Source organism: Epinephelus moara, chromosome 2 (genome assembly GCF_006386435.1).
Source record: "Epinephelus moara isolate mb chromosome 2, YSFRI_EMoa_1.0, whole genome shotgun sequence".
NCBI lineage: Eukaryota > Metazoa > Chordata > Actinopteri > Perciformes > Serranidae > Epinephelus > Epinephelus moara.
Genome location: NC_065507.1, coordinates 11767181 through 11793549, shown reverse-complemented (window position 1 = coordinate 11793549; position 26369 = coordinate 11767181). Strand labels below are relative to the sequence as shown.

Below are 26369 nucleotides of genomic sequence, written 5' to 3'. Positions count from 1 at the left end.
GTTAAAGCTGAGAGCGATCCTCAGCTTTGTCAAGAGATTTATAGGGAAACTGTAGAGTGGTGTGGTATAAAACCTCTGTGAAACGCCAAACTATTAGCAAAGCTGATCCGCTGATTCAGTTCAGTTTCCTGTTCTGGAAAGTGAGTCATTACTGATGAACAATCATGTATAAATTCAGAATAAGTGCAGTCCTGACTCGAGGGCATCACATAACATGACCGAGATGAAGGAAATTGATAAGAAATGACAAATTAACTAATTCAAATGCTCGTTATAAAAGCTTCTCCATGTCATATAAACGATGACATGGCACCCTAAACTCATGTCAGATCATGATGAGATCTGACGCAAAGCCCTGAGGTGAGGTTGTGTGTGTGTAGACTCTGATGGCAGCTGTCCTTCAGACCCCGTTACTGTCAATGATGTGACGTGCCTTTTAAAGATCTTAGATACATGGGCCCACGTGTACTGTAAACTGTGGCCCACTTACCCTCCCTCCCCCTCATCCTGTCGTCACTTCAATCATCCTCTGACTCGCTTTCTGTCTCCCCGAACATACTGTAAATCCAGTTGGTGGTTTTATTTTGAAAAATGGTGCAAAAGCCCACATTTTTAAAAGCTTAATTTTGGGGCTGTTAGAGTTTATCTTAAACTTAATGCTGCGGATGGATGTCTTGAAAATAAATGCCTTTTTTTCCTTACCTTGTGCTCCAGATGTCTTGTTGTTGCCAGCAGCTGCTCCGGATCCTTGTCTCTGCGATGCAAAAACAACAAGAAAGAAAAAACTAATCAGATGGACGTTTCTTTTCACAGTACATTTCTGTCAAACTGCAGTTTTCCATGAAATCCACCGGACTTCAGCAAAACGATAGAGAATTCCCCACAATCTTGTCATCATATCCAAATGAGTTGAATACAAGCCACTGCTCCGTGCCCTTTACTAATTAAGCCCCGTCCTCATGATTGTTCTGACATCTACTGGGGGCTAAGCTGCCACCTAATCTGCTAGCACGCTCTCTAAAGCTTCCACTCGGGAGTATTTTAGCCAGTGGGTTCCCCTTGTTCTGACCACATGAGCCAGGCAGAGGAGACCCGGCAGGCGGAGGGCCCTGTGACAGTATAAAGGCCTGAGGACAATATACGGTATGACCACGAGTGAAACGATGCCAGAGGTGTTGCTGTTTTCTACAGTTTGGCACTGTGACACCACAGAGGTCAGAAACATGTTAATATGAAACAGAGAAAATGACCTCGTTGCCACTGTTCCCATATTTATGTTTTATTGTGCTTATTTCAAGCAAAGAAAGCTTAAAAGATCCAAAAGCAGAGAGTTCTGTTAGATGTCAAATGCATCATTATGTGTTTTTCCATTACACAAATTGAGATTAATTTGTGTCAGGTGGGTATATTGCAATATACCAGAATTGACGACAACCGTGATAATTAAAATATTGACTACTGATACATGATAACTGTGCAATCAGAATCTGATATTGTGCCAGCCCTAATAATACATACGAGAGTGTACTTTATTGAGTGTAAAGTGCCTCTAAATTAAATCTAATTTTACAAAATAATGCAGTGGCATTGATATATACTGCTTAAAATATATATTACACATTGATCTAATAATTAGATTCAGCATTTAGACCATTCCAAACAACATAAAACGTAAACAACAACGTAATGTCTGTCTCTTTACTTGCCATGCCTGCCCCAATAACTTCAATAAAAGTGGTACCAAAGTCTGGCACTAATGTAAAATTTGAATGCTGTCGCTGACGTAATGACCTTTCCTTCTTTTACAGTTACCTCGGTAGCAGATAAGGAAAATACAAAAGAAAGAACAGTCCTTGTTATTGGTCCCCAAACAGATCATAGCTCTGTCCAGCGCCTGTGTTTCAGCCTCTGCTGGACAGAGCTATGATCCGTTTGGGGACCAATCACAATGAAAGTAACGTGGATATTTAGATATAAAATGTCAGTCAACATCACGTGCTGTGTGTTTTTTAATCTGGTGGAAGGATTTTTCAGTCAAAGTTGAAACAACATGGATATCATTGGTTAAAGCAGTGGTTCCCAACTGGTCCAGCCACGGGGTCCAGATTTCTCCTTAGTCATTAGTTAAAGGTCCACACAGTTTAATACATTCAGCATCATACTTGCATTTGGCCATGTCGTCAAGCTAGTTTGCTGTCTCTGTCAAGTAGCTGTCCGTTAGTCATTCACTCTAGACTAGACTTCACTAGACGTCAAAATAAAGTGTGTATTTTAAAAACTTGACATATTTGCAAGTCACTTGTGGTCCATTCAGGATGGGCCCATGACCCTACCAGTTGGAAACCTCTGGGTTAAAGTGTGATTTGCAGTGCCTGCCCCATTGACTCCAATGTAATTGACGCTAAAGTCTAGCTCCTCGAACGCTGTCACTGTCGTCATGGCCATTCCTTCTTTTATAGTTTCCTTGGTAGCTGACAGGACTATAGACTGTTGAATGAAACTCTCCATATACCAGTCTATAGTCATTATAAAGAAGGAGAGAGAAAAACACATCTCAAACTACCCAACTGTGAGAATTCATACTGATTATACGGTGTTTGTTCTTGGCCATATGGTCATAATCACATTCACACTCTCATTTAAAGTCAGTCCACACCACAAGACTCACAAGTGTAAGAAACGGGCAGATTGATGGATGCAAATGAGAAAACCACCTACTGTAGAACCAAACATCTCTACACAGCCTGAAGCACAAAGTCTCACCAGGTACTGTACACTCTCTCTCACTCGACAAATTACTTTCAGATGCGATGCTGCATAACGGTACACGGCCACACTTAGCCAATATAACATAATCATTATACTCTTACATACTAATGCAGTAACATTTATCTAAATGTCAGCTTTCATTATCCTGCAGCCATTCATTCCCACTGCAATATTACTCCTGTATTCCAAACACACTCTTTCCTCATGTTAAACTGCAAATAGGCAGTGATCTCCAGAGAAATAACACACAGAGTGGCTGTGTTAATGTAGGTCTCCCCCATTTCCTCTGACGTGATGTGTGAGTTTGTCAATGTACACTTAAAAACAGAGTTAACACAAGAGAGCTGAAAGAGTTTCGCTTCATAACGAGATGTCCGCTGCCTGACTGCTGATATAAATGTCAAAATGATGGTGGAAATAAAAATAATTGGTCATCTATATATGTTTTTGTTTTTTTTTATGTTAGGGGATTAATTCAAAAGTTGAAGTAGAAAAAGGCTACATAAATCCTTCCTCAGTACTTCTACGCTGAGGTCTGCAGGGTTCGGGCAGGTGCCGACAGCATTAGAGGCGTGAAAAGGGAAAAGCAGATATCGTGTTAGAGAGGGGTGACACTCCATCACAAAGAGCAGATTAGGGGAAGCTATTCTTAGAAGCGTATTATAATCCTGCTTTTAACTTGCATCAGGACAAGAGTGAGAGGGGGTATCACAGGAAATGATAAAGGAGCCAGAGCAAGTGTGGCAAAGAGAGAGCAAGGAAAGACTGAGGAAAGGGAAGGAGGAGGAATGGGCTGTGGTGAGAGGTTTAGTGCCTGCAACAAAATTTTTGAATGGTTTTGAATGCAGATTTTGAATAGAAACTTCATGCTGTAGTCAGAAAAATAATCTTTAAACTACACCTCATAGCGATTCTTGATGGAATAGTTTGATATTTTGTGAACTTAACTATTGCTCACTTGCAGAAAGTCAGATGATTAGATGGATGGAACAAGTAAAATAACTACTGAGAGGTAAATACGTATACGTCGCGGACCATCCACCTCAGTGCTAATGCAACTAAAAATCTGACATCAAATGATCCTCTTGTTTGCTGCCCCTCCATATCAGCCCATTGCTAATTAATTCAGCATTAGCTCTGCCTGTTATAATTGATGTCCCTGGTGCAGTGTTTGGGCCGCCTTGGTGGCCCATTTATCTTCACAGCCACCACTAAAGAGCAGGTGGGATTCAGTTGAGAGGAGTGCAAAAACTCCAAAGTCCAACACTCTGTCACTGTCACAAACTTCACAAAAACATTCAGTATGTACATAAATTTAAAATCGGACACTGTGGAGGAAACACTCCCTGATGGAAACTCCCAGAAACTGTTAAGACCAGATAGTGAGTTAAAAATGATGTCGTTAATAATGTGTTTTGTCATGTTTGATTTCTGTCTGTCTTGAGAGTCCAATAAATTAATGTGTGTCAATTTGAACCTGGGCATGTTTGTGCAGGGCAAAAAACCGTCATATGAAATCATGGCACCATTTACAGTGTCGCTCTTCTTATCATTAACTTGCACAGTCTATTGCCAGCTGGGAGACAAGTTGTCAGCTTGTGTGTTCATATGCACAGCCTGGGTGGGGGCTGTGATGATGGGATTTTTTTTTTCCTGTAGTGAAGAAGTAACAGAGGATGAAGAGAGAAGAGCTGGATCAATACCTCCCTCTGCAGTTAACACGTACTTCTACCAACATTGGCATTTGGAAGATAAATGACCAGAATCAACTCTCTGACTGCCTGCTCTTGTCTGCAGGAAAAAAAGAAAATAGGGAGGGAGAGTTAGGACTGCAGTAGTTAGGCTTCTGGTCTCTGCAGTCAAATAAGTCCTGGAGCCTGGTAATGACCAGAGACGAATTATCATACCTTCAAATGCCTTCAACACAAAGTCAAAGCGCAGACATGACGATGTGAATGACGCAAAGACAAAAAATTCATGCTGTCTACGGGAGTTGCAGTTTTTCAACTTTGGCGAGAAATTCATGTGACGCCATTGGGACAGCCTATCAGTGTTGGGCTCTAATAGAGATTCTCCTGATTTTACCGAGAACCAGAAATGGAGGATGTGTCTGTGGTCACCTGGAGCTCTACGACTCAACTTCAGTACTATACAGAGACAGAGCAAACAAGGAGAGGGCTCGTGGATTAGTTAGAGAAGCCACAGGGCTACATTGTAAGTTCTGATAATATGTATTTGGGACTTGTGTAAGCTGATTTGCTGACTTGCTGCTTAGCAAAATGCTGTGAGTAGTTTAATTTGTTTTTCTATTGCGTAAAATAAAGAACGGAAGGAGTGAAGCGGTAGCATGTTGCTGTGACAGTGTGAAAAATAATAGAGTGCTGCCGGCTTCAGAGCAAAGAGCCTCTGTGTTCACCATGTTTACAACACTTCATGACAGCTATTGGTAGTATGTTACTTCAAACCAAGTTAGCCCTTTGCTACCATAGTTACTGCTTAGTTATAAGCAAAAATCTTAGCACAGCTGTTAAGGGTAAATATTTGCTAATTGCAAAATACTCCAGTGGCCGTATTCGCGCAAATAATTGGACGTGAAATACACACTTTAAGGGTGCTTTCACTCCTGCCCTGTTTGATTCGGTTCAATCAAACTCAAGTTAGTTTGCCCTCTAAGAGCAGTTCGTTTGGGCAGGTGTGAACACAGTAATCACACTTAGGTGTACACCAAAACAACCTGACCGAGACCTTCTTGAAGAGGTGGTTTTGGTCTGATTACAAACAAACGGTGCGGTTCATTTGTGGTGAGAACGTGTTTCGACCTCAATCTGAACCAACTGCAGTCACATGACACATTGTTTGGGTTAAACATGAGCATGTTACAGTCCTGGAGGATTATTAATGTGCACCTCCTCCTGTACTGCCTTAATATGCACATTCAGCACATCCAATGCATCAAAACATTGTTTTCTAGTTGGAGCCGCGCCTCGTTTTCAAACTGTATGGTTTGACTAAAATGAACAATGACAGCAATATAGTCCACGATGAGCAGCGCTAAAATCAACCTGCGTAGTTGTCCCTCCATTGTGACATTAGAAAGTGTCACATTTATCTTGCAAGTGTACTCTTCTTCAACGTTTTGTTTACTTCCTGGATTTTTCCCACATGGAAATTCTGACCAATCAAGAGCAGCTTTCTCACACAAGGCATTTTATCTGGTCCACTTAAATGCTGCCATGAAAACACGAACCAACTCTAGGCAATTATGCAGCTTCGTAACAAAATTAGTCACCCCAGAGCAAGTGAACTCTAGGTCTGAAAGCACCCTAATACTTCCTATACTGTTCATATTTAAGTTGTCTTTTTAAAGCATTGTTTTGTTTTTGCAAAACCTGTGTAAGAAAATTGCTGTATTAATAAGATTTATTATAACTGTATTTCAATCAAGCATTTCATATAGACTGATTCTTTTATTCCATCTTGAACACATTCGGAGGGAAGGCACGGGGGAGTCGGCACAGTAACAAAACAGAGCACGGAAATGGTTTCATTTAGGTAGCGTGTATCTGGCTGCCTCCTGGGAGATTTAGCTCCAGCTACTTTCACCGCAACCTTTTCACAGCTATTCCCTCGCTCGTTCAAAGGTTTCCCATTTGGTCATGTCAGAAGGGTTTCCATGCTTTAATAGCTGAGGAGTCGAGAAGGCATCGTGCAATGTGTCCTCTTTTCTGAGCTTCTCTTTCTGCATTATTAATCCAATGCTTTCAATGAATTTCAAACAGCGTGTGCTGTGCTTTGATGCTGGGGGGAGGGATGGGTGGTGAGGGGTGCGAGCTCAGAGCACAACATATCCATCCCTTTTGGGAAGAAATGTCTAATTTGAGGCTGGTCTTTGATGAAATTCTGAATTTTTGTTTAAAAAAAAAGAAAGAAAACTTGAAGTGTGCGATACGGGCTTACAACACTACAGTTTATGTTTACCTGTGAAGCTAATCAGAATGATTCCTGCCCTCTGTTTCCATTTGTCTGTCAGGAAAAAAACCCGAAGTGAAACGACTTATCGAATTGCTTTGTGGTGTTTCACATTACCGTCTCACAGCTGAGCTCTCTTCCGGCCCCCCTGCAGCTCCAAACAAATATCAGAGCCAGATAAGAGCACAGTTTTGTTCTTCCCTGTTACTAATCCCAGTTCAAAGAGAGGAGCTGAGTCTCTCCATCAGCCTCTCGTAATGGCCATGAAATGAACTGGTGCCTGCGTTGGAGCTGCTGCAGCCGCTCCTTCACAACACGCTAATGTGGCGCCCAAAAACTACTACAGCACCAGCTGGGTGTGAGAGAGGAAACCCAACGTTTTACTGCATCGATGCTCTCTGCAAACAAAACTGCCCTCAAGCTCATCTAGTTGAGTTACTTGTGTTTGCTTTTAGAGATATAATGTTGATGTAATATTGCAGCACTGTTGCAATAAGATTAATATTGTATTACACACAGGCCAGCTGCAAGGGCTGTATAGGCTTTTGCATCATTTAAACAGTCCCATAGGCCTATAAGGAGATTCAAAGGCACGAGAAACCAGCTTGGTTCATAACTTATGGACAAATGTTCTTCATGTTCTGATTCTTGTAATCCATTTGAGACACTGTATGTCTGTAACAAACGATACATTCAAACCTGAATCACCTTCCTCTCATTTTAGTTTGACTGTTATACATCAGGTCTTAATTCAGGTGTTTGGTGAAAATCTCTTAATCCTAAAAAAATAAATTAACTAATCATTTCTTCACAGTTTATACCTCAGTGTGCATAGAGGTGGAGGGACAATTTGCTGATGATGTTGTTTATTTCCTCTTCTTTTTTAGCCTTCAGTGCCATTATGTTTCAAACAGATATTAGTCAGCAACAGGGCTGCATCTCATGATTTTCATTGTCGACGAATCTGCTGATTATTTTCACAATTAATCGACTACTTGCTTAGTCTATAAAATGTCAAGAACATGTGAAAAATGCTGATCACAATTACCCAGCTGTATTTCCATCAGCCTGTTTAGATGCGCATCTAGAAGTATCGCATCGGAAAATTATGATGGAAACGCCAAAATTTGAATTAAAATCCCCTGATTCGCACAAACTAAAACATGCTCGCTTTAACCGGGTTTTGGTTGATTTGAAAAAATGTTGATTTGCAAAACGGGGGATGGAAACAGTTATGTTCGAATTAAGTCTGACGTAGCGCACCTCTCTCCGTGGTGATATCCAACCGCCAGAAAACGTAGAAGAAGAAGAAGAATGCAAGACTTGTTTTGTTTCCGGTTCTGCAGAAAACTCGCACAAGTTCATAGTTTTCACCAAAGTCCGTACATTTAATGGAAACACACAGGATTCGTATTTCTTGTAATGCGCATTTCCCAATGATTCGAATCACTTTTGGATGGAAACATAGCTACTGACATCTTCGGTTTGTTGTGTTTGTCCAACCAAGAGTCCAAAACCCAAAGATTCTTCATTTACTATCATAAATGACAAATGAAAGCAGCAAAATCTCCCATTTCAAAAACTGGGACAGGCAAATGTTTTTTGTTTTTTTTTTGTTTTTTTTAAAGATATTTTTAGCCTTTAATGGATAGGACAGGTAAGCGTGAAGGGGAGAGAGAGAGGGAGTGACATGCAGCAAAGGGCCACAGGCTGGAGTCGAACCCGGGCCGCTGCAGCAACAGCCTTGTACATGGGGCGCCTGCTCTACCACTAAGCCACCAGCGCCCCGGACAGGCAAATGTTTGACATTTTTGCTTGAAACAATCAATTCTCAAAATAGGTGGTGATTTATTTTCTTCAGATCAACTCATCGATTAATCAACTTATAGTTTCAGCTCTTGTCAGTGATTCTACTTCATGACATCAATCCACTAACAAATAGGGTTGTAACTAACAATTCTTTAACAATGAATCTGCTTATTTTCTCGGTCAATAAATAGTTCAGTCTTTAAAATGTCAGAAAAATAGTGAGATTGCCAATTCCAGTTTCCTAAAGCCCAAAATGATGTCATGAAATTGCTTGTTTTGTCCAACTAAAGCTCTGAAACCTAAAGATATTCAGTTCAGTTTTACATGCGACAGAGAAAAGCAGCATTCTCACAATTTCAAACAGTCACGTTTGATTAAAAAAATTCCTGAGATGATTAATGGATTATCAAAATAGTTGCTAGTTATTTTTCTGTTAATTGACTATTCATTCCAGCTCTGTATGTGGAGATGCAATGGCATGGAAATTTCATATCATGATTATACTGACCAAAATTATCACGGTTATCAGTATTATTGTGGTATTGTTACATGTGTTAGAAATGTCCAAAAGTAGTGATGCACACACTGAAATAATTTTCAACAAGATCTGAAAACCACAAATAAAATTAGCAGCATTTTGGTTTGCACAAACATTAAAAAAAACATACGAAAACCACATCAAATGTGCATTAACATTAAAGACAGTCTGTCTTTGAAACGCTCAAGTTTCTATGTCACTGTTAATGAGGACAAGGTAGCACAAATTTCACTGAATTTTCAGAAAATTGGCAAAAGAAAATACAAATGTATGTGCTTTTCCATCCACTAATGTTATAGGAATATTGGGAGCTGAATGAACGAGACAAGCAGGAAGTGGTGCAGAGTCTCAAGTCAGGCAGTTGCCAGTGCAGATGAAAAAGGCACAATGAGATGGCGTAATTAAAAGAGCACCAGTCTAACTTCAAATGAAGGAAAGCAGTGGATGTATAAAAACGGAGAGCACACTCAACAATGGAAATAGAGTTTTGAGCAAGTAATATTACAGCTATGTGTTCTGGGAAGAGTTGTGGTAACAGCCCTGTGTGCATGAGTGTGTTATAGTCATCCAAAGACTGCAAAGAGAGGTTGCAATGGCATTTGCAATGAAGGTACATCCTGACTGTCATCATTCTTTTCACTGAATCAATCTCCATTGCACTTAGTCACATTAACCTTCTATCGATTTGCCAACTGTTCCACCTCCCCCAAGTGTAAAACCTTAATTTCTGTGGTGTTATGTTCTTATACTGAACACCCCTAGATAATTCTTGAAATGTTTTCATGATCTTCATTTCAGAATAGTTCAGAATTATTGGTTTTACCATGTCCACACCAATACAAAGCTTTGAATCTCTCCTCTGAGATAGAAACACTGTTGATGTGGGCGCTGCTCGGCCAGGACGATCACGATGTTACACTCAGAACACGCTCTGCGGGGCTTCACAGGTCACAACTTGGCCTGAATACAAGACATGACTTGAGGTCATTCTGTTTATGACGAGAGAGCTCAGCTCGGTGCAGAGGTGATGAGAAACTATAACACACTGCCGAGGGCAGTGGAGGGAGGAGGAACCATTACAGCTGAGCCGCTCTGGGGCCGAGCCAAATGTAAACTGCAATAACAGCAGCTCGATGAGTGAGATTACTGAGGGGGAAAAGGGGGCTATCCTCGCTCTGCAGATAAACCCGCATATGAAAACACACACGCTAACACTGGCAAACAAATGCGCACACCTGTGGAGACATCAGGACATACACAATTGCACAGAGACACACTGGGAGAAGGAGAGACAAGCAGAAACCAAAAAAGCAGAGAAGAGAAACAGTAATTATGTCACGCTGACAAGGGAGATACAGAGCAGAGAGATACATATTGTACCTCTCATTAATCATTAATAGACTCTGAGGGACACAAGGTCAACAAACAGTGTTTTGATGTGTGTGTTTTTGTGTGCCTTTAGGTGGAATACACACACACACACACACACAAACAGCAGAGCTACTGTAGCACACTGCCGGCAAACTCCATGGCTGCATCAGAATTTCTGCCTTCAGGCTTTCAATTAGGATACTTCAAGGAGAAAAAATAAACACACACACAAACACATTCATGCAGACAAGAATACAGGCTCACATACACATAACCATAGGGACAGTGAAGCAGAATAACAGAAGATTCAGTGAGCATATACTGTAAGCGCATTGCAAATCAGAGAAATGTAAATATGTTTTATCTCCGATTGGGCACATTCATCAGGGCACGGAGAGGAGAGAGAGTATGTGGAGGTTTTCACAGAGAATCCTTTCAAAACATCCACCTCCTTTCATTCTGCCGAGAGCGAGCCTTTATGTTCTTCACTCCGAGCCAAACACAGTTATCTGCCCAGCAGAATAGGATGCTGGAGGCAAGCGTTTTCAGTTTTTGTGTGGTCAATATGAGTGAAAACGACTTTGATTAAGCTCCCCTTTCTATTTCAATGGATGTGGAGATTAATGTGCATTCAAGCCCAAAAATCAAGCCTGCACTCTTAAATTTAATCTTCATGCGGTTACGCCTTAATAAAGCAGATGGATCCACGCGGACATGGAGCCTTATGCTGCTCTTTCACTTCAAAAACAGATATATTTTTATACATTTTTTCGTATTTTGTATTGTAATTTTTTCTGCTTTATATTATCTCTCCTGCTGTTTGCATTGTGTTTATTGTTTTGCACAAAATCACCATGATTCATTCATTCAACAGTATGTACTAATGTCATGCTACAATTAACAACCAATTTGAAGAGTTCATGTTTTAATAAAAAGACACTTTAAAGGAAAGGTTCACCATTTTCAGAAACAGGATTATTAGCATTGACGAAAAGATTAATACCAGCCTTATGTCTACATGTATACGGGAAATATGAAGCTACAGCAAGTTAGCTTAGCTTAGGAAACTGGAAAAAAGCTAGCCTGGATCTGTACTCCTACCTTCACCTCTTAAAGGATAACTTCGGTATTTTTCAACCTGGGCCCTATTTCCCCATGTGTATGTGTGCGTAAGGTTTTAAAGGTACAACTCGTTCTAAAATTGGTTCAGTATTGAGGGAGTCGAGAGCCGTGAAATGAGCTAAAACCGTAACGGGGCAAATGCGTCCCGCATAAGTTTGCGCATTAAAAGTGCTTTTTTTCGCCACTGACCGGTTCAGATCACCAGTGTTATCTCTGTAAATAGCATACTAAGCGTTTCTCTTACCCTTCACTTGCTCTGGGCTGTGACGTCATCTCGCGAGAGCTTTGCTTGTTGCAGGAAGAAAACACAGGAGCCATGCTGAGCGCCGCTCCGAGTGGCGCTGGTTGTCCCGGAGTACACTTGAGAGTTTTACTGCATCGATTGAAAACAATGGTTCGTGTTTGTGCTTATCCGAATTGCAAGAACAGGATGTCACGCAACACCCCGTACAGCTTTCATAGGCTGCTTTTGTTGGATGGTGAGATGCTGAAGTTGTGGCTAGTTGTGCTACAAATGGATGCTAACACTCCTGTCCAGACACTGNATGAATCATACGCACACATACACATGGGGAAATAGGGCCCAGGTTGAAAAATACCGAAGTTATCCTTTAAAGAGAAAATTCACTATCTCTTATGTGGGTGTCCAGTCAGTGCTGATGGCAAATGCATTTAATTGAAGCAATAAATTCCTCAGTGCATTCTGTACTGATAGAGAAAGCTTAGTTCTCCTGCTCGTTGAGCTGTGTTGGCAGCACCTACATGTACCAGAATGCATCTCTTGTGAACTTCAGCCTCTCTAACCTGTATTTCTTTGCCCAAAAACTCTGGCTCAAATAAATATGGCTGAATCCAAGTCAGCCAAAATGCTTTCAAATTTATTTGTGTCTAAAACATCCTCTGCACTCATGTTTCAGATGTCATTTTCACTCTTGTATACATTGTCAGTTTGCAGTACAAGCAAAGACAATATGGAAGATCTGTGTTTGGGCAGCATCTAGAGCCCCCCTCCAGCTACCAGAGGCAAAAACCAAGCTGAAATAGCCTGTAGTTCCTCCTGTGTCCAACCACATCATTGTCATGTCAAATGACAGCACTGAATGCAGGAGGAACACGATGTTGCAGCTGCAAACTCAGCTTTTTCCATCAGTATAGCACATGCCGAGGAACCACTGCTTCAATCGACTACATGTACCATCCGCACAGATTGGACATCCACATTAAAGGTGGTGAATTCTCCCTTCTTTGGTGATACAGAGTGACTTACTGCAGTCTCCACCACTTTCCTTGGAAACTCATGGTGACCACACAACATGTCACTTTTACACTTTGGGTTTAGTACAGATCAATCAGCAACCTGTGGGGCTGAAAAATGAAGTCCACACCAAAGTGCCAAAAACTGCAGTTCTTTGAATGGCCACTTGAGGCTGGTTCCAAAAGTCAGTGAGTTCCCACAGACCCCCATGTTAAAACGCCCAACTTACATGTTTACAGCCTGGTACAAAAAAACGGATTTGGGCTCTGTAGCTAATTTCCTCCGTCATGACAACTGATAGGGTGGGGGGGGGGGACTTTTTATATAACTCACCTGTTTACATTTTATTAAGGCTTACAGTTATGCATAATTAAGGGCGGGACCACTCTGAGTGGCAATAGTGACCCCGGCTACTCAGTCAGGTTCACCCCTCACTCTTCCACAGCGCCACCCTCTTGCCTAAATGTAGTCGCTTTAAAAAAAAACAAAAAAAACAAGATAGCAACAGTCAAAATGGCTTCAAAACTGGAGTCCACAAACCAACGAGTGACATCACGGAAGCTACATCCATTATTTTTACGGTCAGTGGTACCAATTAAACAGACAAGATCTAGTGTGTTGATTTCTGATTTTTAGAGGTGCTCATAGGCAAATTATGTTTCCCTCTGCTCTCAGTCTTTATGCTAAGCTAACAGAGCGTAAATCAAGGAAGAGCTTTACATTGATCCTGTGAGACATCCTCACAATCAAAGTCACCATGTTGATTTAATGTCCTGGTTGCACTGCTGCATAGCAACATATCAGCACTGTTGATTTAACACACTGATATGAAGAGATACATGTACGTGTTTCCATGTCTTTGTTTCTTTGTATACATATATATTTTTTACAAGCCTGTATGTCTGCGTATGCACCTACTGTGGAAGAGGATTCCCTCCGAGGGGGCAAATAAACTACCGATCAATCTATCTGTGTAGGTATCATTCATAACGGGATGTAACTCTGGCGACGTTCAGCGTATGGAGGACGCTGCTCAGCTGAAAGCCTGCACAGTAAAACACTGTTTCCCTTTTGATCCTCTAACCTCACTCTCCTCCTGCCTCTTCAGCTCTTCAGAAATCAGCCTGCTCATCCTCACAGTGCAGGCAGTGGGAGTGTGTGTGTGCTCTTTACTACGAGGGCTTTCGTGTGTGTGTGTGTGTGTGTGTGTGTGCACATGGTTGTGTGCTACAGACCACTCATCTGTATGAGCTCCATTGGCAGTTACATAAACCATACTGTCATAAAGGCTACAGGGCATACTGAAACACTGCCAAATCAGTGCTGGGTCAATAACTCCCTGCTGCAGAATTTTTTTGGATTTTCTTTTCTTTGTTGGGCAGCCAGTCCACGTCTGGGTAAAAATGAAGAGGAAGTGGGTGGGTTCGTATTGTTGCAGTGCAACAGAGAGGTCAGTAATTACCATGAAACATAATTAGTGACATTCCCTGGGACGTTTTTTCTCTGAAAAGGCAGATAGTAGTTTGACCACAGTAATTAGAACATAAAGAAAGCCAATTGAAAGGCAAATAGAAGCATGAATTAAGGTCGAAATGTATCTTAACTCCCAGTCCAAAGATGCGCCTCAAAAATTCTGCAGCCTTTGAAACTGAGAAAATGACATTTAAATGACGATACCGTTCATGTCATTTGATTTTTCTCATTAAATCATTTTTATAACAGTTGATATCCTTAAATGCTCTCACATCCTTTCCACAGTCTGTTCAGGAAATACACCTACTTTGCCTTTTACAGAAATAATGACATTTTCAACACAAGGGCTCGTGTTAATCCCCACGCTGAGCGTAGGTGTGGAAATGACACTGAGATGAAGGTGGGTTGGTATCTTTTACTATCTACAAGTCGAGTGCGGAGATGGTTTTTTTTCTCCTCAGCGGAGCCTTGGGGACAAGTACAGCGAGTCAGCAGGGGGAGAGGAAGAGCAGCTGATTTGCTTGTCATAAACATCAGCTGTTTGACTGTGACTGGCGACGCTGGGACCTTGGCACGGTCTTGCCTGGCGAACCACAAGGCACAGAAACTCAGCTGCACACTTTCCATTTCCTCTGTGGCAGCCAGGACTCCTGAGGTGACACTCTGCTGAGGTGAACAGCTGTCAGGCCCTGACGTTGAAGATGATACGAACACTTCTGTTTTCATATTAGCTGTATTCCTTCCAAAGCAGTCGCAGCTTCTCCACCGTTCTCTTTCTGCAGCCGTTGTCAAGCCACCTCCACACGCTGCATGCGCCTGTCAGTGTTTGAGACACGCATTTAGTTGTTTTTGCTTCTTTTGTATTCCTCTGAGCTTTTTGGTAAAATTATGAGTCTAAGCAAAAAGCAGGCCAGCTGTCATGCAACCAAGGAGCCGTCCCCAGAAAAGCTGTGATCAAACCACTCACACTGACTCACAAACTTTTTTTTTTTTTTTTTGTTAAACCTAACATTTTATTTGGGGGGGATTTTTGCAGTGCAGCAGTAAAACTCTCTGCTCACATAATGCAGTCGACACCAAGCCAATAAGTACTAATGCCGTCATGCCCCAGAAAAGCCTGAAATCACAAAACTATAAAGGACCTCTAGAATAAAAATCATTTATTTTCATCTTAATACAGCTGGTGCTGTGGTTAAAAAATACTTTGATTAACAGCAATTTCCAGTGAAGAAAAAGCAAAAAGGAGAAGAGAGAGAGGAGGGGAGGGGGAAGAAACACATTGCAGCTCCTCTTCGAATTATTTCTTCAAACTCCCGTCTGTTACACAACTTAATGAGCCTTGAAATTGGCGAGATTACATTTTTCGGCGTTCCTTTCATTAGTGGGGGTGTCGCCAATCTCTGGGGATTGGTTTCCTCACTTTGGGATTATAAAGCGTGCTGCCACAGAGCGTGTTGCAGTGATGAAAGGAGCAACAAACTAACCAGCAGGCCAGTAAATAGATGAGGGAGTTCCCTGTGATCATCCGGGGTTTTGGTTCAATCAGCCAGCTGATTTACAGAAGCTGTGCAGTGGGTTAAAGTGCTCCTCTCTGCAACGCATTTAATCGTGTGGTGAGGGCGAGAATCTGTTTTTCAATTAAATCACAATAAAAACAGTTTGCCAGTGAGTCGAAACAGCAACACTTGTTTTCAGAGCAAGTTCAAGAATGTACAGAAATGAGATGGACTCAACAGACATCAGGATTTCAGTTGATTCGAAGGAACAGATCGACATTTTGGAAGATACACAGATGCTGCAATCCATTGCAAATTGGAAGTTGATAATTCTGAGTGGGTATTCCCAACTTCTAATCTATATGCGTCCCACTGGATCTGCTCGGGAAACATGGACACTCACAGCAAATTGATGTTTGTATGGCAAGTTTCTGAGATTCACAAGCATCTACAGAGGACCTTTTACCAATTACCATGGCACATTATCGAAGAGAAATGGCGTATAAAATAAGGCAGCTCTCTCTCAACAGCTCAAAATTGTGCAAAATTGTGCAAATGAAGTATATTACTGTGTACAGCCTGAAGTTGGAGCACTTGTGTGCATCCATTTTTGCTGCTATAGCCTGTTTCACAACACAGGCACTACATAAGAAGTTTACTGTGTGCGCCACCATTTTTGCTGTGACATCAGGTTTGATTATGTCGGAGAACTCGGGCTAGATGGATCTCGTTACCAACTTGGAGTTCTGACTTGAATGTCTGTTCCATTTTCCTATGTCACGGGTAGGTTTTTTACGAGGTCCTGGTACAACAGATTGCAGTCTTCTCTTTTTTGCTGAGAGTGAAATGAGAGGCAGCCATTATCTCCTTTTAGCTAGCAATTCGCTTTCTTTAGCTAGCCTCCTTTAGCTAGCCCAGACCAGCTAGCTTAGCAGTGTCCAAAGGTTACAAAATCCGCCTACCAGCACCTCTAAAGCTAATTAATTAAATGTGATATCTTGCTTGTTTAACATGTTTGAAAACGCCATATTCAAAGTGTAAAAGTATATCATCTTTTTAAATTTCTTAAAGTTATTGTCCAGCGAAAAAACAACCACCTTTATTGCCTCAACGTATCCTCATACAACAGGCGTATGATATCTAACAAATTAGCACCCTATGAATGACGTTACTTACTGTAAAGCTACATACTTAACGTAAAGTTGCACAGGTAGTTTTAGAAAAAGAAACATGGTATGGATGTACCTTAAAATAACTCAAAGTTTACTTGGTTTCACACATTTCCGAACACCAGCCTCCTGTGGGGAAAGTCCTGTGTATTTTGATCCATCTATCAACGCAACCTGCGTCCCTACACGAGCTTTTGGTCGTAATAGGACTTGTTTCTTTACTCCTGTCAGTGCATTGGTCACATGATAACAGCCTTCCAGATTATGTGGCTCATTCCTGGCTCATAGTTATGTACATTATATATGAATTGCGGTGTATTACTTTTGGTAGGTATACGTACAGGCTGCCTGAGATTTAGTACCAGTACTTCTTCTATTGAGTCCATTAGTATCTACTGCATCACATTGTGGCATCCTGGATTTGAATTCAGCCCTACCTGGCCTTTGTGCTCATCACCACTCTCTCTCGCTTCTGTTTGCTGCTTCAAAAAACTGTGTTGGTTCTTCTTCCTCCAGAGAAGTTATATTTTAAGGCTGAAGTTGTTGTCAGATGGCAGCTTCCTGTAGCTTCTTGGCTTCATTCTAATGCGTGGGACATTGAAGCATCTCACTATTCGTAGCAGATTAGAATGAGAAAATCAATATTGTGGATCCCGAAAGCTTCTTACTTTGTTAATCTGTAGTAGCTGATTCATAAGCATGGCTGGCATAATGCGATGATTGATGTTTTGGCTTCCGCTACTTCATCTGGCTCAGCAACACTGACCATTTTGGGCTCGGGAGCTGAGACCCGGAGAGACTGGCTTGTTTAGAGGAAGGCCAGCTTGTTGGCGGACGACTCTGTTGCTTCCATCCATTGCCAAGCGCCCATCAGCTGCGAGGGGGGTCCACGTGACACAGAGAGCGTTCGCTATACGTAACCAGGCGACCCAGATAACTCTCCAGTCTGCTTTTGTGGGCCAAGCAGCAGGAGAGTAGCTTTGCAATGAACTGAAAAGAGCAAGGTGTTCAAATTAAGACCCTAATTATGAGGAATGATGAATCTGTCCTCTGCTTGAGCTGTCCCACCAGAGACTGTCGAGTGGAAACATCTTCTATAACAACCTCCCAGGGAAGAGATAGCCAGGTATTTGATGTCGTAATAATGTAAGAAATCAGGATCGACTCATAGTTTAGATGCTTTCTCCATGCTTAGTGAGGTCCTAATCAAAACAAAATTTTTTAGTGTAGAGCTTAGTAACTTCAATCAAAGTAAAGTGGTGGGGGAAAATGCAGGGTGAGGAATCGGGGAAATAATTTAATAATGCTGTTCGTTCATCTCTGGGGTTATTTTAAGACTTGGCAGCTTGCAGAGTCCAAGAGTTCCCTGCCACACTCAATGGCCATTAAGAATTTAAAAAAGCAGAAGTAGGCCAGAGACAATTCAAGCAGAAAGAACATAAGGCCAAACAGCCTCTTCTTCTTCTTTTTGTTCTTCAAGCGTAGGCAAGAGAAAAAAATGAGTTGCTGGTCTTCCGGTGAGGGGAGAATCTGTTGAGTAACCACCTGCTCAGGATCACGCACAGGACATCAAGGGTTCACTCCAGCTAATTTCTGTGCGAAGGAAACAAGCTAAAAAAAAAAACCTGCAGGAAACCAGACCGACTGCTCCAAATTTCTTCAAAGTAATGAGACCATCAGACACGATTTGCCTCTCGTGTTTAAATGTGGTTCTGAGGCAGTGTCTTATAAAGCAGTTCCTCAAAAGTTGCAGTGAATTTCTAGTGACATCTGCAGAGGGCATGTGTTGGCTTCTGGCGTGTGCCTGCTCAGACGAGAGGGGTTTGTGACAGAGTCGCTTTGAGGAAAGACGGTGATAGAAAAGACCTGCGGGACATGAGGGTCCTGCAGGATTTATGGGGAAAGAAAGAGTGTGGCTGATTCCATCTGATACTTTCTCAGAGTGATAACATGTTAAATATTAGTTCAACATCTGTCCAAAAACACAGTTAAACTTCATTAAGAATGAGCAGTGAACTGATTTTGTGTTGTTTATTTCACTGTTTGTGCCTTAGTGTTTATCAGGAATGGACCCAGAAGAGGTTTCTATATTTTGGCATCAATATCCAGGAGCATAAACAGTAGCATATGGATCTACTGTGCTCTCAGGAGGCAGGTCAGTCCCAAATTAATCGAGTGTCGAGATGCGATGACAGACGTTCACTGTCAGCTCATGATTTATGTCCGCTTGTCAAGTAAATCCATGTCTCACCTCACTGCCAACTGCTACAAATCTCCATCCATGTTGCCAGTTTGTCTCATCTTTGTCTCTTACTCCAACATCCACAGAGACACAATGTTAACTGTGAGCAGCAGGTTTTCTTTTCCACATGAGCTCCTTTAGAAATGAGCACAGCAGTTAGGCTCCATTTAGTCCATAATGGGAAGAGCACAGAATAGCATCAATAAAACTAATGCTTTTGGGCCTAACCAGTCTAATGCAGCTGTCCTGACCTTCTTTTTAAGTCGTCATATAAAGACATTCAACCCACCACCAAATGAGGGAAACATACTTGCACTAAAATCAATTCTTTAGTTCAGCAAAGTCAAGAATTTTAAGTAGTATCAACTTAAAATGGAGACAAATAAGTGTATTTCGGCTTCTATCTATTGCAGCTTCTTCCAATTCTGTGCTCCACAGCTCATGACAATAAAAACACAGGATATTAAGCACCAAAATCTGTCGGGTAAAATGTTAAAAATGTTCTGTGGAGTCAAAGGTATTTTGCTAATTTAACAGAGGAGTCCTGCTGAAGAAAAAAGTTAACTGGAGTAAATGTAAACAGGATGAGCAGCCACCCCAACCTCCTCCACGTAGAATATATACACTTACTGATCTGCGTTTTACCATTACCAAGGGTACCATGGTAGACACTCAAACAGGCTTCTATCACAATAACAACAAACGAGTCATGACCTCTGTTTAGGTATTAAATGTCCCGAAAAAAAAAAAGATTGACCCTGGAAATCAAACATAAAATTGTCTTCATGACTTGAGCCTTAACATTATCATAAAACCATACAATTGGGCTCTAAATCTAAGCTGCTGTATCAAGTCTCCATAAAGACAAATGGGAACCATTCAAACTTTAATTCTTCTTCTTGAACACACAAATCTAAGTATGAACTCTTAACACTGTGATTCATGGTTGTACAATGTGCATAGAAGTATTTTCACCCACATTTAATGTCTTGTTCATGCGTCATCTACCATATCAGACAAAAAAACATTTAAGAAAGCGAAAATTTGAAAATCTGTCAACACCTTATGCTCGTCCTGTAAGATTGCATAGACTTGCATAGACGTAGTCTCATTGAGCTTCAAGTGGTATCTACAATAAGAGTCAACCGATTGTTGACCTGGCCTTCACTCTGTTTGTCACTGTGAGTAATGTTGGAGCCATAATGTAGTGTGTTATAGTGAGAGTGTGTATATTGAATTGAGAATAAATGGATCAACAAATCCAGACAGATTAAGCGCACTGGACATTGGTTTATTTTTAGCCCAGAACACGCATCTGGAACAAGTTCACCTGTTCACAACTCAGTGGCTTGTGTAGACATTTTGTTCTGGAAAAAGTAGAGACTTAAGTCTGTAGTGTAGTTCATACATTTAACTGATAAACCAGAGAACTGCACATTAAGATTAGATCAAAGATCACCATCTGTTTTTTGTTTTTTGGGGGGGGGGTTTCAAGATAATGTTGAAAAGCTCTTTGGCAGCATTTGATTAAAAATGTACTGAAAGGCATTTTAACAAAGTTACGTGATGGAGTTTGTGTTATTCTAAATTTTGTCTCTAAGGGGGCTTTTACACTTCATCATTTTTATTCAGTTGAGAACAAACTCGGGTCCATTTTCCCGGTTACTATGGCTCATTTGACCTGGTGTGAAAGCTGTCACTTAAACCTTGGTGTGGACCAAACAACCGAACCAAGAGCATGTTAATAGTTGTTCTCAGTCTGCCATCAAGCGGACTCTGGTGCAGTTTGTTTGTTGTGTGAAAGTAAACAAACCCAACCACAAAATTTTACGATTGCAGTTATGTGATTTTAGCATAATTTCAAAAGCTTTACTATCAATAAATAACATCTGCTGCTCAGAGATGTGTCCACAGTCTTATAAGTGATCTGTATGAGGCCAACCTATTTATGCTCATCATTTGGTAACCATGGCAACATGTATGCTCATCAGCATGGGTATTTTCCCTGATTAAAAAGCTGTTAAAACTGCTGTGCTTGTATCCGACTCAGTTGTCAGTTCATTAAGTCTATTAAAAAGTGTGTGACAGTGATCCCGCAGTAATAAGCCCCAAATCATAGCTGTACAAGAAGCCCTCTTTTCTCCCTGTCTCCCCCCGTTAGTCATTATTCACGACATGCAGTTGATTCGCAGTCTAATAGTACCAATAGTGATTAGAATCTTTTATTTTTTGTGAGCTCCTTGTGACACCAAAGAACATAAATATACACATCAGAAGCATAAAAGTGCTGCGTAAACTAATATTAATCACAGGAATCTGATTTCCCTATGTGATGGTGCAGGCTGACAAACGCCAAAACTGCCCAAACAACTGGACTAGAACTAAATGCCTAGAGTGAATGAACAGAATTACTGATTTTCATTTTTAATACTATATCATTCCCAAATATCACTTATGGGTCTCCTTGATTACAAATAATTGGTATCGGTTTTACATTTTAGGAAAACAGCTGAAGGATAACACCTTATTGTATTATATTGTATATTGTATTACTTGATATCTTAATCACTGTTGTGGGAACATCTAATATTATTAATACAATTTGTAAAATCCTATTTAACCAAAGCAAATTAACAACAAGAACACAGTCTAATTTAGAGCCTGAGGGAGAGGATGGGGAGGGCAAAGTAACACATATTTACTCATTTGTAATTGAGGTTTCAATGCTCAAGATCACATTGATAGTGATGACTGAGGGACATTCATGTGCCTCTAGCAAGATTTTTCAATTCATCCATATATATCTATACTGGGGACCCTGCAGTCACAAACCTGTTTCTGTAACCTCCTTACTTATTAGATTGGCCTGCAGAGCCCCGCAGTCCCTGAAGTGATATTTTCAGCCTCAAATCTGTGGAGTGTGATGTTGTAATGATTTTGTGGGAGGTAAATTTGCAGCGTGCAGCAGTAATGTCGCTCTGCTAATTCAGCCATTCCCCACCCACTCCACTCGTAAGGTGAATGACTGAAACATACACACCAGCACGCACACATGGCACGCTGTTGCTGACATCACTGGAATGTGTGATTTTCATGACTGTGGGTGTACGCACGGAGCAAAGATGAGAGGATGTGTTTTGTTTTACACAGAGATGACACCTGTTATCATACATTAACACATTTTATAGTTGTCAAACTGTCCTTTCACATCCCGATCTGCTGTGTTACAGTTTGGATGCTGATGTAGAGTAATTTTCAACAACATACTTTAGTGTTCATTTTTCATTATAATTTTTCATCCACATGAAATGTAGAAACTTAAAGAAGATTTTTTTCTCTTGCATACATGTGGTTTACTCTGACAGCAGCACATCCATCAGCGGCAGGATGAAACAAGCTTGGTAAACACCTTCCAAAGCACTTCACTAAAGCAACAGGCTTAATAAAGATGTCAATTTATTTTATTGATTCACTTTACATTACAATCTGTGAATCTGAGGAACAGGAGCCCGTCAGCCTTGTGTACACAGCTTGTGAATTTATGGCTGCATAATAATCAGACAACAGCCACACATGCATAACAAAAACTGCTTTCATCCAAGTCACTTAACCACCCAGAGTGTAATAGTTTCATCGTGCGTTCGGCAGCAATCCAAGTGATTTATGATGCTGCGGTTGAGTAAATTGCCATTTATATCTTCTTTGCTGTTGATAAAGATCGTGTTAGTTGATGGAGTGTTTGTTGATTAGACTCACGAGGGAAACCTGATATGAATCAACATGAAGATAATAAATACGCTAATACTATTAGGTTGTGGATTGTTTTGAAGTGGAAATAATAGAGTTATTTAAACCATTTAAAGATTAAAGCTCTTATTTAGAAAATACTTGCAAAGTGACTGTCGTTTGTAAATGGTTACATTACCAGCACTTTTTAGAAAAAGAGTACAGCCTGACATTATGAGAAAGTACTTTTTAAGCTCTGAGTACTTTTGCTTCTCTTTCTTTAAATGGATTTTAACTTTATTTTCTGCTGGACAAGACTTAGAGTCTACAGGTCAGCTAAAGCCCAGTTCAGACCAAAGATTCGCAACGAGATGAGTTGAAACTAGCAACTACTTGCAATGTGCCATTCTGCAACGTTCTATAAACCTGCCAGTTCACACCAATACAACTAGATGAGATGGTTTATCATCTCTATGCAACAACTCTCTGTACTTCCGTTCTAATTTCCAGCATTTCAAGCTTATTTTGTTGCTGAATATAATTTGTAGCTTCTTAAAATACTGGAGATGCTGGCTACAGATGGCTTGGCAAAGCTGTCTACGGTCATTTTGTTTTGACCAGTGGACTTCACTACAAGCCGATTGGCTGTTGAAACAGGTGATGTGCTTTACTTTTTAAAACCAGTCGCTGGCAATTTGACCAGCTAAGTTGCAGGGGACATCATCATCCGGCTTGAGTTGAGCTCAGACCGGTCAGTTCACACTGCTGCAGCTTTTCTTTGCAACGTTCTGAAATGGTTTTGTCTCGTCCTGAATCATTGGTCTGAACTGGGTTTAAATGCTAACATCAGCAGATATAATTTTACCATGTTCACTCTCTTATTTTAAAGTATTACCAGGCTAACATTTGCTAATTAGCACTAAACACAAAGTACAGCTGAGGCTGATGGGAATGTCTTTATTTAGCAGGTATCTGGTCTCGAACCAAAGTACTGGTCATCAGTTATTAACACATACAATACATTTAACATGATGATGCAGCTATAGAAAAAGTTAAAGGAGTCACTGGAGTTATTACAATCATCCTGAGGGTGATATAAAGGTGTGTACCAGATTTTCTGGCAATAGTTGGATAGAGGCATGTTATTCAAAAACAAATGTCAATGCCATGGTGGCGCTAAAGGAGGAGATCTCCGAAGTCAGTAGCATTCATCCTCTGGGGACTATGAATACATGTACAGAGTTGTTTTTATGTTTCAGTTTGGACAAAAGTGATGAACCAACCAACAGCCATGTGGTACTCACCAAACAGATGTAGCTCTCCATGACATTAAAACTACTTTTACAATACAAACATCTGTAGAGGCAAAATGTCATCAAAATGCTTTCACTGCTGGTGCAGACAGTCCATTACAACAATGACAGACTGACAGCAATAAATCATCACAACTGAGTATGTATTTATTTCTGTAAATTTTAGTCCATTTAGAAAGCCAAGCCAATTTAACCCCGTGTACCATTAGGGTGAAAAACAATCTCTCCAAGTGAGCTCCATCTGTCTGTTGGACAGCTAACAAGAATCTGGCCGACAACATTGGAGGCCGCGACACAGCAGATCTACACAATCCACAAAAGTCCCCTAATCCAGCAGTACATGCTCTAAAGCTGCTTAATATTTGAACGTAGGGACAGACGACTTCCTGTTGTAGGTTCGCCAATCTGGAGAGACTAGGACAGACCTATCATTTGGCTTTTGCTAAGTATACAGTAAATGCTGATTTCTCCCCACAGCGACGCAGCGTGCATTTCAAGGATTGAGCACCTCATGCTACTCATGGTGAAACCTGCTGAGCTCAGTTTTTAAATGGGATTGGGAACAAATGCTGATGAAAAGTGTTGAGAGCGACCAAAGAGGGGGGGGGGAGAAAAAAATCACTCTCTAAATTACATCCCCACAGCTACCCCAGATAATGACCCCGAATAAAAATGGATGCCATTAGTCTCACTTTAGGTTATTAAACATGAGGCATCAAACTGTAGTGGAAAATGCATCCAATTTTGTTTGGAGAGTAAGTCACACATGTGCAAGTCACAAGTTACTGTGGTAGGAATCAAGAAAGTCAAGTTGTATCCCTGCTATAAGTCAAGCAAGTCACAAGTCAAGTAATGAAATTCTGATGATCTGGTCGAACATTAACTTTCTAATGTTTGACCAGCCAATTAGCTAATAAGTTAGAAAAAAAAAAAAGACATTCCTGTATTTTATTTCAAATGCTATTATTTTTGGACGAAAGCCCACTCCATGATACCTGCTTCATGTGATGGGCTCGGCTGGTCTGCTGCATCCAAGAAGGTTGCCAGGTTTGCACGCATTGCTCTAAAAATTGTCAAGCAGCAATCTCTAGGGCTAAAAATGAAGCCAACGCAGAAGTGTCAAAAACTGCAGTTCTTTGAATGGCCACTTGAGGCTGGCTCCAGAAGCAGGTTTATCCCTACAGACCCCCATGTTATGCATGACCAAGGGTGTGGCCACTTTGTGTGACAGGTTGTCTGTGGATAGTGTCTGGTTCTCAGTCCCACCCCTTGCTCCTCCACAGTTTGACCCTCTTGTCCAAACTGAGGAGTAACAACAGGAGTCCAGAGATCAATGGTTGATGTCACGGTAGCTACGTCCATTATTCTATAGGGTTAGGGTTTCAGTCTCTGGAAATCACCCAATCATGTTTCAAAAGTAAAATGTAGGCTAAATTCTCAGTATCTAGAAAGACTTAAAAAAGTCAAGTCATTTTGAGTCATCTGTCTTAAGTCTCAAGTCATGAATACCCAAGTCAAAGTCAAGTTAAGTCTTCCATTAGTTTTCGTCAATCACGTCCTAAGTCCTCAAATTTGCTACTTGAGTCTGACTTGAGTCACCATCTCTGGTGGAGACATTACAATAGTGGATTTAATACACCTCCTGGTGCAGTTCCTATCCAAAGCTTAGTGTTGACTTACATAAAACAATCCAATCTGAGGTCTGTGGGGGTGAAGATGTGTGAGGGTGTCAGTCCTGCATTAAAGGAGACGACTAGAGGATGGAGAGTCATTGCCTTGAATTATGTGATGGTGTTTGCACAGTGTCGTGTGAGGAGAAAGTCATTTGCTGAAGAATGCTGAAGCTAAAGGGAGATCTACTGGAGACAAGTTCAGCAACAAAATGAAACTGAAGCCTCTCCATTTACCATAGAGTGCAGCGCAGTACAATAGGCTCACTTTGCTCAGTAAGCAAAGGTCTTAAAAAGCTATTCAGAAGTGCCTGATTTGTGCTGACTATTAATGTGATGACCTCATCGTTACATCCCCGGTCGGGGTTATTTCAGTCTAAGTACTTAGAGAAATTTCAATCTCTGCTTAAAGTGGATTAGCAGCTTTTTTCTGTCAAATGTATGTTT

At 41.0% G+C, this 26369-nt stretch overlaps 1 protein-coding gene across 1 annotated transcript in view; it reads right to left on the bottom strand.

Annotated features, from left to right (window-relative positions):
* Positions 1–26369, bottom strand: part of pcp4b (Purkinje cell protein 4b) — a 47026-nt gene that overhangs the window by 14968 nt on the left and 5689 nt on the right. The window contains exon 2 of the mRNA XM_050072252.1: positions 703–754. Coding sequence (XP_049928209.1) covers positions 703–754 — 52 coding nt within the window. The remainder of the gene's footprint in view (positions 1–702; positions 755–26369) is intronic.